Source organism: Chelonoidis abingdonii, chromosome 13, assembly GCF_003597395.2.
Source record: "Chelonoidis abingdonii isolate Lonesome George chromosome 13, CheloAbing_2.0, whole genome shotgun sequence".
NCBI lineage: Eukaryota > Metazoa > Chordata > Testudines > Testudinidae > Chelonoidis > Chelonoidis abingdonii.
The window spans coordinates 15,516,002-15,529,727 of NC_133781.1; the positions used below are offsets into that span (position 1 = coordinate 15,516,002).

General features: G+C 38.8%; 1 protein-coding gene across 2 annotated transcripts in view; it reads right to left on the reverse strand.

Moving 5' to 3' along the window:
- SEC14L1 (SEC14 like lipid binding 1) overlaps positions 1 to 13,726 on the reverse strand; it is a 55,699-nt gene that overhangs the window by 15,608 nt on the left and 26,365 nt on the right. For both annotated transcript variants that reach the window (XM_075071773.1, XM_032792801.2), the window contains 6 exons: positions 7,495 to 7,644; positions 7,265 to 7,396; positions 3,735 to 3,863; positions 3,240 to 3,474; positions 2,525 to 2,634; positions 1,420 to 1,609 (listed from right to left, as the gene is read on the reverse strand). In XM_075071773.1, coding sequence (XP_074927874.1) covers positions 1,420 to 1,609; positions 2,525 to 2,634; positions 3,240 to 3,474; positions 3,735 to 3,863; positions 7,265 to 7,396; positions 7,495 to 7,605 — 907 coding nt within the window. In that variant the 5' untranslated portion in view covers positions 7,606 to 7,644. The remainder of the gene's footprint in view (positions 1 to 1,419; positions 1,610 to 2,524; positions 2,635 to 3,239; positions 3,475 to 3,734; positions 3,864 to 7,264; positions 7,397 to 7,494; positions 7,645 to 13,726) is intronic.

Sequence of the window (13,726 nt, forward strand, 5' to 3'; positions counted from 1 at the left end):
CAAAAGCCTGTCTCTTTCACCACCAGCAGTTGGCCCAATAAAAGGATTATCTCAGCCTCTCTAATATCTTGGGACCAACACAGCTATAACACTGCAACTAAAGAATCCACTTAGCTGAAGTTTGGAACACACTTTGTGTGTGCAAGAAGGAGGGGAACTGGTAAGGAGAGATTTAAAAGTAACGTATCCCCAGGCTTTAAACTGATTTCAAACTGAGAAACTCTCTGCAGAGTTTACACGTTGGCAAGAGAGCAAAGGGAATTCAAGGATAAGACCAAGAGTTCAAAACACAAGACTGAAGACCCTCTGTCTTACTCAGGAAAGTTGATATACTATAATCTAACAACCTTCAGACTTTTATCTGTTTCCTTCCTAGTTATTGGGGGGACCTTAGATGTATGCAAGAGGGAAATAGGAACCAAAGTCCCTCTCTCAAAAATGTAGGAACACATCCAATTTCCTTCCTAAAATCTGTACAACCCATAGGGTTGATGGACACCCATCCATGCACCCACCTCAGCTTTCCAGTGGTTAAGCCTACCTTCTCTCCCGCATGGCCACTATTAAATGGTAGCCAGCTATTACTAGCAGCCTCCTATACTATTTCATAGGCTTACAGTAGCAGGAAGGGCTAAAGGGAATAGCGCTGGGTAGCAGGTAAAGACAAATCAGAGCACAGAAGGCTAGCAGTCAGATTACTCCCTTTCCAAGATGAACAGCTGGTTGGAAACCCTCCCTCCAGGTACAGGTAGAGTGAGGGAGAGGGATTCTACAACTTTTTAACAAGACCAGTACACAGCAGGGGCAAATTGGGCGGTGTCTTTCAGCAGCTGGGCCAGAATCCTTAAGTTCTGTGGATGTGACTATAACCCATTACACAGAATAAATAAGAAGCCATTTTCCTCTTTATAAACCTGCTGTATTTTGTGTTTGTAACATCACAATTCCTATCACTGAAATGATGATGCCGAATACTGGCTACACCATAAGCAAGTGTCTCTGACAGCAGAAATAAGCTGATTAAAAAATATATGTAAATAAGCATAGCGTTTTAATCCCCAACCACAGGAAAGTAATTAATACTCAGCATTTTTATAGCCCCTTTTACCCAACTAAGAGTGCTGTAAAATATGATTAATAACTCTCACAAGCACTCTCGAGTAGATTTACCAATTTTACAAATGCCTCAGAAAAGCTAAGTGATTTGACCAAAATTACAGTCAGAGCTAGGAACAGGACCCAGGAGTCCTGTCAGTTTGTCTGCTCTCACTTGCAAACCACTAACTTAACTGCACTTAAGTACAATGTAATATGAAGGTACTACCCACACTTTCACACCACACATTTGGCAGGCGTTTAACAAAGTTATTTAATTCTGATTATAAAGTGCCCATCAGTATCTAGTAATATAAAATGTACCTTTGTCATGGTGATGCCAACCTCCTGCATAATAATCTTGAAGTACTTGTGGAGGGTTCCAGGTATCCAGAATATAGTCCACCTGGTGCTGTTTACGCCATGTTAGTGACTGGCAAAGAATCTCTCTGGCTTTGTCAATATTGAAGTCCCGGGCACGCAAGAATCGTAAAATATGTTCATCCTTTGGGATCTATTGAAAAATAAGGACTGATTAAAGTTTGAAATTTTGACATCTAAGACAGCCGATATATATAAACTTGAATGCAAATACACACAGATTGAATTGCACTACTAATTAAAGGAAGACAATTACAAACTTATCAGAACACCACTTTAAAAAAAAAATCCCTGAACAGGGACAGCAAAAGAGAGTAAGGAGAGAAAAGTGCCCCTTTGGTTAGCTCCACGGTTACAGAACTTGACTCTCCCACGGGGTAGATAAGTACACTGTTGCACAGTCACTGGGCCTTCTTCGTTTTTGAACAGATCACATGACTTATTTCTTGTTTCAAACTCTAAGTAGCAAAAAACTTCTGTTCAAGCATTTACTCTAGGCTCCTCCCAAACACTCTGGAATAATGGGCAACCTGCTTTTAAGGTTATAAAAACCCAAGATGATACACTTCCTTAATTCACCCCACGCAAATATCTGTGAGCTTTTAACATGTGAAAATTGGGACATTCTGTATGTGGAACACAATGCTATTGTATAATTTATGGTTAGATCCCTCTTGGTTATAAAACCCTTCTGCAACAGAATATGTTTCCACAGGAAATACAGAAGAGACTGGTTAAATTGTGTTTCATAACTTTTAAAATCTTATAGAATTTCAAGACTGCTCATGCTTTCCCCACCACATCTTAAAATAATTGGATTCAACAATCAGTCAGGGAAGTAGATCTGAGGATTAGACATAGTCACTCCACAATAACTACAGACATAAGAAATGGGGTCATTTTAATAGAAGGTAGACTTGTGAAACTGCTTGGCTGTCAGTCCCCTGGGCTGGATTATTCACATTCTGCTTAATTCAGTCAAGTCCATCTTGTATATTGTGCACTTCTCTGAAACACAGAAAGCTAAAACTGGTGACTAGTTTCTTACTTTGCCCTTATGTGTTTCCTGGAGCCATTGTCGAAGTCGGATGAGGCAGCTTTCCTGCAATGGTGTCAAGTCACCCAGGTACCGCTTGATGTAGTCTGCATCGAGTTTGTCTGAAATGGGATTTACACACTATTACAGCAGTTACTAATTGCTAGGTCAAACAACAACCGATCTTATGTGCAAGTACTTGAAGTGGAAGAACCCGTGTTCTTATTTCCAGTCAACGCTGCTCATATTTGTCAGCCTTAACTACATTCAGTTGAATGAAAATGACAATGTCTGAACTGTTGGGTCTAAGAAGAAAAGAAACTACCACTTTAGCTAATATTTTACAAGTGAGCTGCTTTTCCTCTACCAATTTTAATCCATTTGCAATGGAATGGGGTTGATTTTTGGTGAGCTCTCCACTTCCTTCCCTGGGAATCTTAACTATTGCTCTCCATCAATCCTTAGTGTGATTTTTTTTTTTTAAATGCTGGCCTTTACTCAATCACAGGATCAGCTACCAGCCCAGTTATCCAGGACCCAGACAGATGAATGTTAAATGGGAGGATGGGGGGGGGGGGGCTCCCAGAACTGGTCAGCACCAACATGAATACTAATGAACCAAAAACTAATGTGAGGGTCCTCAGCAGAGAAGGTGTCTACAAGCATTTCAAATAACCTGGCTAAAAATGCAAAGTCAAACAGGCCATACAAGAGATGCCAAATGTACCATCAGGTGTTCCTGCTGTGGGCTCTGATGGGCTGCTGGAGGTGTTGAGCACTTCCTTATTGTTCAGTCCCTCCTTTGTGGCAGTATCTGGTATGTTGATAGCAGGAGAAACTGGCCGTGCTAGGCGAGATGTGCTGTTCTCCAGCTTATACATAATTGGAGGAGTCCAACGAGGAACAAACATTATCCCTTCTTCCTCCATCTGCTTCAGGTAATACTCTATTATTTCCTTCCCCTTTGAAACAAAAATATGTGTTTTAGCCAATAAAATTTCCACTTAGATACAAACAGGACCTGTTTGGAAATGCAACAAAAGGCAGTCAAGCATCCCAAGAGACCCCCAGATTGCTTTCTACACACACTTCACAACACCCTGCTCTAAAAGCCATGTAATTTAGTTTTCTATGGACAACCAGCCTGTTAAGTGGCAGCAGCTACATTTCAGGGTTTAAATCAAACTAGAACCAGGCATCTACGTCATGACTGTATGTTCACCTTTTTAATATTGCTGGTGTACTGTTTCATGGCAATCTTTTCCACTGTGCTTTCAAAGCCAAAGAAAGACTTGATGTCCAGGCTTGCTGACTGTTCAAAACAGGTCCAATCTTCATTGTCAGGGTGAACCTAATGGTGGAGGACAGCAGAGACCACATACTTTGGTTACTCTTTGCATACTGTACATTTTCTCATACAAGTATTTGGATAGTCAAAATTCCATATTTAAGTTTGTTTTGTCCTGTAAATGGAATTTGAACCCTCTGGTCCCTTTGCAAAATGCAGATTGAAAAAGCTAAAGATTAGTCAACAAGAAAAGAAGCAACCTTCATATTGTCTCTACAAAAGCCATCATGGCACATTTTCCCTTTTAACAATAACTAAGAGGAAAAACACTGCGTTCCAAGTCAGAGGCACAAGATCTGTACATCCACAAGATTTGCAATGCTTCCCTCTTGGATTATTTACTACCAACAATACTGCAACACATTAGCGCCACTTACTACCTAGGTCAGGGGTTCTCAAACTGGGGGTCGGGACCCCTCAGGGGGTCGTGAGTTTATTACATGCTGTCATGCAGTTTATTACAAGCTGTCAGCCTCCACCCCAAACCTCGCTTTGCATCCAACATTTATAATAATGTTAAATATATTTAAAACTGTTTTTAATTTATTAAGGGGGCGGTCGCACTCAGAGGCTTGCTATTTGAAAGGGGTAACCAGTACAAAAGTTTGAGAACCACTGACCTAGCTAGATTTGATTATGATCTCTTCTGGATTTAAAAAAAAAAACAAAAAACAAAACCCTTTTCTGTAGTGCAAATGCTATCACCTCTATTCCGGTTATCAGCCTGAATGAGCCAGATTTTACAGACTGTACAGAATGTCTTCCCCCACAGCCTTCTCAAACTTCAAATACGTTCCTGATTTTCTCCTCATCTTATATCATAAGCAGCTGAGTGCACTGGTAACTGGTTTTAGTCCACACTGCCACCCAAGAAAAAAGCAGCAGTCTGGCGCCTCCACATCGGACAGAGAAGTGTGTATGGATTCTCCAGCTTTGGTTCTCAACTCAATGGCATAAAAACAAAGTCAGAACAAGTCTCATTTGAGAGAATTGTGTCATTGGCCCTTTTAGTTTTTTCTCCCATGACATACTGGAATTTACTTGTTGTGACCATTATTTATGTATTGGGTAATATCCCATGTCTGAAACCTATCAAGGTCATTTAGTCTAACCCTGGCTAGAGCAGGATTATTCCAGCACCTAATCCAGTTTAGTGCTTTGTCATGGTATAATTCCCCACCCTGAACCTTAGCGTCCAAAAGATGGGGTACCAGCATGAATTCCTTTAAGCTTAATTACCAGCTTAGAACCTGTAGCACGGCCACCAACTAGGAATTCCAGTGCCTGGTACACTCTGGTCCCCCCAAAACCTTGCCCGGGGACCCCCAAGACCCTCTAGATCTTAACACAAGGAAAGTAAACCCCTTTCCCCCACCGTTGCCTCTCCCAGGCCTCCCTGGGTTACCCTGGAAGATCACTGTGATTCAAACTCCTTGAATCTAAAAACAGAGAGGAAAATTCACCTTCCTCCCTCCCAGAGAGAGGAAATAATCCTAACAGAGAGAAATTCACCTCTTTCCCCCTTCCCTCCTTTCTCCCCACCCAGTCCCCTGGGGTCTCACCAGAATAAAAAAAAAACAAAAACAAAAACAATCAGGTTCTTAAACAAGAAAAGCTTTTAATTAAAGAGAGAAAAACAGTAAAAATTATCTTTGTAAATTTAAGATGGATTAGGTACAGGGTTTTTCAGCTATAGACACTGGGAATACCCTCCCAGCCTAAGTATATAAGTACAAATTAAAATCTTTTCAGCAAAATACAAATTTGAACTCCTTCCAGCCAAATGCACATTTGCAAATAAAGAAAACAAACATAAGCCTAATTCGCCGTATCTACCTAGTACTCACCATTTTGAATTGATAAGAGCCTGTATCGGAGAGATTGGAGAGAAACCTGGTTGCACGTCTGGTCACTCTCAGAACCCAGAGAGAACCACCACCAAAAACTAACAGCACACACAGAAACTTCCCTCCCTCCAGATTTGAAAGTATCCTGTCCCCTGATTGGTTCTCTGGTCAGGTGACAGCCAGGCTCACTGATCTTGTTAACTCTTTACAGGCAAAAGAGATATAAAGTACTTCTGTTCTATTAACTCCTACTATCTGTTTATGACATGCTTAATGTTTCACATCATGGGGCTTCCAACTCTTCCTTTGGAAGCTATTCCACAGTCTAATAGGTTTCATAATGAGTCGGTTATAAAAGTGTGTTCCTTCTCATATTCACAAGGTGAGAAAACTGATGTTAAATGGCTTGAACATCCTAGACAAGCATAAAGCATGCTAACATGAAGCAGAGAAGCATGCAGAAAGAATGTTTACTTATATAGCTAAATCAATAACTGAATTTTTTTTTAAAAAAAGACACAAGGTCTCTGATTTTTAAATTATAATTCTGATTTCACACTTAACCTATCTGTGTTACAAATACAGTACTACCTAAGACTATTATAAAAGAAAGATCAAAGAAAAAGAGCTTCTCTATTTGAGCTGGATTATGTTGTGCATTTTTTCTATAGAATGTTTCTCCTGTTTATATGGAACTTTCACATGGCAAGTGCAGACAGAAAAATTGCAGAGAGACCCAGGGGCAGATGCAGTACTTGAAACTACTTTTAACTAATATTTTGAAATCAACTAGATTTCAACATTTCCAGCATCTCTTTAAACATGTTCTGCAACCAGAAAGCACTCATTTACAGAAAGTGTTGCAATGTAAACGAGTGGCTGCATTTGCTAGTTTAGATTTTACCTCCAAGGTCCATTCCAAGCTTTATTCATACATTACAATTGTGCTTTATTTCATTTGTGTCTCATATCAGAGTAGGGGTATTTTACAACCTATAAAGGAACTGCGAGCATGGCAACAGCTAGCTCTCTGACTTCCTTCTTAAACAAATCTATCATTATGCTACAAGCGCTTTGCACCAAAAAGCGTGTCAGCATCTTATAAACAGAAACAGATATGATAGAAAAATCTAGATTAAAATTACAATCTTGAACACTTAAATTGTAGCGCACTTGACAATACAATTGTAGCACTGGCTAGCACTATGCAGAAAGTGACCAAGTGATGTGCAAGCTTCCCTTCAACAGTTCTGTCAGGGCATCATCAATCATGACATGCCACAACTCTGCTATTACAGACTTTGGCTTCTCACAAGCACAGAGAGAAATGTCTGTCTTTTATAATGTGGGAATATGTCCAATGGACAAAAAACAAATTTGCATCAGGGTTTTTACATGTGTTGATTACTTTTAACACTAACAGCAACACCCATGGCATACTAATAATTCTGATTTTTAGGAGGAGCCAGAAATAATCCAGCTTCTGGTTATGAGTGCTGAATGTCAATGCCAACCAAACCCAATCTGTACAACTGTTAGATTCTCTGTGTTACTCACTGTGTAACAGCAGTGCTCATTAATGATGACTCTGTTAGAAAAGGTTTCATTGTAGGCCTCTATGTGCAAAGTCCGATCTTGTCTGTTCAAGGAGTTCTTCTGGACAAAGTAAACATAATCTACTCCTGCAATCTGAGAAAGATTACCACAGATTTTGTTAAAGGTTTCCATTTTTGTGGGTTGGTATCAAGAAAATTAGGATAAAAGCCATTTTAAAATTGTTTAGTTACCTTTTTCAATAACCGGGGTGCATCTATATCCAGTTTACAGCGCCTTTCTATCACATGGATAGCTCCATCCTCACTCTTGAATTCATTCACAGTGTCACTAGCTACAAACATTGGGATTAGAGGACATGTAGGAAATCTTCTTTCATACGCCTACAAAGATGTATGGAGGAGAAAGAAAGAACAAAAGCTTAATCAAGAGTAATTCTCTGGACTATACAGATTCTGTCCCTCGTGGGCTTTTTCTTTTCTGACACCATTGTATTTACAAATGCCAGCAAGCCATCGTCTTGATCTTATCCATTTGGTAGAAACAGCAGGGGCCTTCCATCTCCACTTTTCTGAAATTACTACTAAGAAACAGATTGTTTTCAAGATAGCAAGTTTCATAGCAAACCAAGTATTAGAGGATTTCATGTATTGTCCTGTTTGAAATACATGGTAAATATTGACCTAATCCAGTGGTTAATTTAAACAGTACACAAGAAACACTCCCACCCCCACCCCCCTTTTTGAGGGAAGTGGGTGACAATGTGCATTGATCATCCTCCCTTTAACAATAACAGGAACATAAAATCTTAGAGAGACCCTTTTATCTCAAGAATACCTGAACACACATGATGTGCTGAAGAATTAAAAAACCCACTGTGTAATTCTTGGCATTTCACTGAGCCATCTGGAGGTTTTCCAATGCATTACCCAGAGGTGAAATAAAAAGGTCTCAAAACCCATTCCTTACACTAACAGCTTTCCCTGAGTGCAAAGACTGCCATATCTCTAATAATTTCAGTGTACCATTTATCAGTTTGTAATTATGTTTAAGAACATAGACATTAATGAAAATATTACCCTAAATCACTTCGGTGCTTTCGGAAATTTTATCCATAATACCTTCCATAATAGCATATAACTATTTACATACCAACAGTCCTGATTTAACTCAGAGATTTTGGTCACGTACTTCTGCTAATCTTATAAATTTGGGCGTATTATTTATCTTGTAAAATTAAGCCCTACAGATTAAGAAGGGTGCCCTTTAAAACAAGGAAACACTTGCACAGATATTTTCTATTTACATTTTTGTTGTTGATATGAAGCTTCTTGGATCACACTCCCTATGCAATATTTAATTGTTTGTAAAAGTATATTTATAGATAGAGATTTGGGAGGGAGGTAGGAAAACTATTTTCAGACTGTTGACTTTCATTTCCTGTTTGCTTTTGGAGTCAAAACTTGGCTGTCTTCAGAACTCTTTCCAAGACCCACCTATTTACCAATGCCCTCTTGCTCTAAAACCAGACACGACAAGGAAACACTAACACAAATAAAGAAAAACTAAAAGATGTTCCTAGGACCACAGAATCCACTATAGACAATTCTTTGCAGGTGCAGACTACCTTGTTTAGCCCTTAGGCACTATTTTAATAGGCTGAACTGCTCCAACACAGGGCTAAGAGGTAAGATGGGCAACAGCTGCAACAAAAAATAATTAATTAAAAAAGGGGAGAGGCAAGGGTTGAAAAGAAATCAGAAAAATTTAAAGAGTGAAAACTGGTAAAATGATTCAAAACACAAACACTTAGGGATTTGCTAAAGATACTTTTTAAAAAGAAATGAGTCGTGCGATAAAGATAGTGTTACCTTTTGGTTTTGATACCATAAAAATTATTTTAAAATACAACATGATTGTTCAGATTCATAAAAACTTTTTGTGATGTATGCACACACTGGTCTTTTTTTACACTATGTCTGTCTACACTCCAGTAGTTAAGCTTTTATTGTGGTGCCCAGGTGGTTTTTTAGTTCATAGACTAGAAATAGTCTAGAGGCTTAAAGAAATGCATATAAACAGAAGTGACAGAACATTAGAGTTATGACTCTAAAACAGCAGGCAGTACAGAAAAGTCACAGTTAAGGGGAAAATAGACCATGGATCCTTTCAACACCATGCCACAGTGGTTCTCAAATCTTGGAACACTTGTGACACTATCAGCACACAGCTGTGGCCCATGTGACAGCCTCAGGGCCATATAGGTAGTACATATATTGTGTGAATGCGGCCCACATAACACAGAGCTACACATGAGACTCACAATGGTAAATAGGTTGAGAACCACTGCCCTGGCATAATAAGTCCTTACCCTTACCTACCTAAGCCTGTTGCACCTTTGTACAGAAGAGCCTATACACTTTACAGTTAGCGGGATCTCACTAAACAATACATCTCAGTGTTCTTTGTAACTGATCATTAGTGTGACTCAATTATAAATGGGATTGAATGCTGCCCTATGCCAGGAAAAGCAAATAGCTTCCAAAAGAAGCAAGTTGATAAACATCTTTTTGTATTGCTCCCTTTACACTTTCACATTTTTGTTTAAGAAATCTATACTGAAAATGATTTCCTTCTTTCTCATCTCTTCAGTTTATTTTACATCTATTATGGCTCACCAATTATTTTTAAAGCACTTTTACTTCCAGGCCATAAAAGATTTTACTATCTCTGTTCATCTTGTTTTCTTCCAGCTACTCCTCTCTGAAGTCCTCTTTTCTGCATCATGTTGATTAATTTCTCACCTCATCCCTCAAGATGCAACTTTTCTTCCCTGTGTGTTCAACACCAGATAATTACAGTATTTTCTGCTTTGATGCTCCAAAGTGTTACTGAATGGCAAGTAAAGAGATTGGCTGATGAGTATTTGTTCTACTTCTACTGAGAATGAAGACTGAACTGACTTTGTTCAATATGGAAAGGAACAAAATAATCAGCTGCCTGGAGTTGGCAAACTGAGTGCTTAGAAGAACAGAACACTCACAGGCTTCAGACAGATTAACAGGAACAAAGGATACTTTCTTTTGTAAGGAATGTACAGACATACTACTGAGGATTGTGCTCAGTCATTTCTGTTTAGGCTTTTCAATCAGGCCATTTTCATTCCTTTAAATTACATACAATAGGTCATGTATTGCAGGAATACATTGGATAACAATACAGCCGTGTCTTAGGAACAAAGTTTTAATTACCAAACGGTACAAAATATTCAATATTATTCTGATTTAAAACCACAAAAGCAAGAGTTAAGGACTTGCATGTCATCTTTAGCTTGTCTCTTCTACACTGAAAGCCAGGCAGAACACCACCGCAGAGACAGAGACCTGCAAATCTTGTATCATCACAGATCAGTCTGAGACAAAAACCAATATAGGGACATTAGCATCTGATTGGGAGATGAACTGCAACCTGGAAAGCATCTAAATGGTATAAAACTACACTGAAAGCCAACCAAAAGGATCATCAAGAGATAGGTCAAGCTTTAAACAGGACACCAAGATTACGGAGCTTGGAAGCCACAAAGAAGGAAGGTACCATCAAAGGAGAAAATAAGTCAGAAGAGTTGTGTGATTAAATTAAAATCTTTTTATTAAAAATCTATTAGGTATAGTTTTTCCAATGTTTCATGGTGCTTTGAGACAGGTTTGTGTGCATATGCACACGCGTGCGTGTACACCCCTCACCCCCTTCATTATACTGCCTTTGATTTTTCTACCTGACTGGTATAACTTAACTATGCTATCTAATGCTGCATTTATTCTGATAAAGAACACACTTTTCTAATTAAATTTTAAGTTAGTTGTTGCACATTTTCTTGTCAGAATTTCACTCTACTGCATACTATATTTATCAGCAATTAGTCAGTTCCTTAAACTCAGTGTTTGCAGTAATAACATTGGGCCCATTAGAGAAGGTCTGTTGCAAGAACTAAACACTATTACTCAAGGATTAAATTTAGTCCACTGGAAGGGTTTGTCATATGAATGGTGGATCAGAATGATAAAGTTACTTATTTGTTACATACTCAATTGTCTTTATGTTCTGTATTCATACGAAATATTCTCACTGAGAGATCCCTCAAGACTTTGTAATCAATATGGGGACCAACACTAAAAGCTTTCTGGCTAAAAGACACAAACATACACCTACACCGCCTTCAAAAAAAGTTTATGGCTGGGATTTTGTTGCTCACTAATTCTGTACTTTACAATCTTCTTCTAGCCTCTGGAGAATATTTGTGTATTCTGACATATTAAGAGCTGGCATTGTGTTGTTGAAACAAACAATATGGTGAAGCAGCTTAAGCTTGAAATGTAATAGGCCTGTTATATAACCATTTAAACTTTCCTAAAGCATGTTAATGACAGGATACAAAATTGTGTGAAAGAATAATTTAGACTAAAACACTACAGTATTAAGCCTCCTCTTCCCCAAATGCTTCCCTTACTGATTCACTCTTAGAGTATGGTCAAAGGGACTACACGTACTTTACTTCCATCTTCGCTAGTATTTCAACTCTACTTAAAAATATACAAATGTTTCCTAAGCAAGACTAGTTTTAAACACATACCAGTAGTTTTCCAAATCCAGGGGAATGATTAAAAGTAAGAAATCTGAGGGCATCAGTGGCAAGTGATAAACTGGGAGACATTATCTTTTAAAAATACAAATTCTAACAAAACATCTCAAAATCTGTGGCTCCAACTCAAGAGGACCAGTGATGTGGTGCTTTTTTTGTTTTGAAAAGCTCTAAACCAGACCTGATATTAAATGAATGCTCTAAAAACTCGAGAGGCTGTGTCATTTGCTGAGTCCAAAGTGAAAATGGCCCAGCCACCAGAACACACAAATTAAATATGCTCCCAAGTTATACTGTTCTCATATCATTTTCCCAATCCCCTATCCTACAATCCATTTTATACAAACCCTTTCATCGGGGGGGTGTTCAAGTTTTTATATGCTTACAGGAAGTCTGTGACCAAGTCTGAGAATGTTCTTACACTGTGCTCATCACCATGGTACCTGAATGCTCTGAACTCTGCTGTAATATCTGTATGGAAGTGAAACTGGGAAATTGACTGTTTTCTTAGAAATAAAACACAACATATTCTATGTTCACTCTGAACCAAAAGGAACTTTTTTGGGCTCAGAAGGGGAGAGTGGCCTAAACTGCCAACTTAAGATGCACTTGCAACATATGACCACACCTGTGAGTGCACATACAAAACCATTCATCATGTCATGTCTTCTCACTCTCTGTGTCCATGCAATCTGTGAAGCATCTGAAGTGTTAGCATCTTCCCGGGACCTTGAGGGTTCACAACCCAGCAGGGCACTATGGTAGCCTGACAGATTGCATTCTATCAGCCTGATCCTGCTTGCTCCCGTCTTTCTCCTTTCCACCCCTCAAATGCTAACCATAAGGCTAACAGACGAAGCTGAGAAAAATATTACTGTCCTGTGGCGGACAGGACATTTCAGGCTCTCAGCATCCACGTCATCAGTAAATACCTAAAGAAACACGCTCTCTTTTTTCAGATTAACCTGCACAAAACAGCAAATTCCTTATCTTCCTTCACATGTTCGTACTCACTTATTCTTTTCTCTAGTGGTGACAAAATAGCAATATTTGAAACCAGCAGCCACACTTATGACACCATGCTTCTTCACATATTAAAATACTGAAAGACTATATAATTTCTGTATTAATAACCAGCTCTTTGTTGGGAGGATGCTTTTCTATTTAGTTTATGACCTTTTGGAAGGAGGTTAAACTGAAAAGCTAAAAAACCAAAATAACCCCCACACTTACACCGGTATAAACTAAGATGTGAATTTAAACCAATATAGTTATACCAGTGTAAACTATACCAGTGTAATCTGCTGTGTGGAAACTTTTCCTGGTATAACTTCCCCACACAGAAAAGCCCTTTATCGCTCCTGCCCCATACCTTGCCAAAAAGGAAAAAATAACCCCATGCTTATTTTAAATTCAGTGTTGCTTTACCTGTTGGGTTTGTACTGCTGATATGGAGTTAAAGTTCTGCTGAATTTGGCAAAGTTTCCCATAGATTTCCAAAGGCCTTAATTATATCTGATAAAGTAACCCTATGAACATTCAACCAGAATAGACAATACTTATTTGCTGTAAAAGCAGGATATCTGGCTCTGTAACAAGGTAAGTAATTTGCTGCTTGAATTGCAGCCATCTTAGAGACTCATTAGGGGAGCACTCTGTCCCTGAGAGCTGAAAAATGTAACCACGTCTGGAAGCAGTGAAAGCATCCCCTAGTAACAATAAGGAATAGCCTAGTGTACATGTTACAACAGGTTCAATGCTTTCTACAGATCATGCGAATAATATTACATTAATAGCTTTAACTTGGTCGGGAGTGATGATATTCT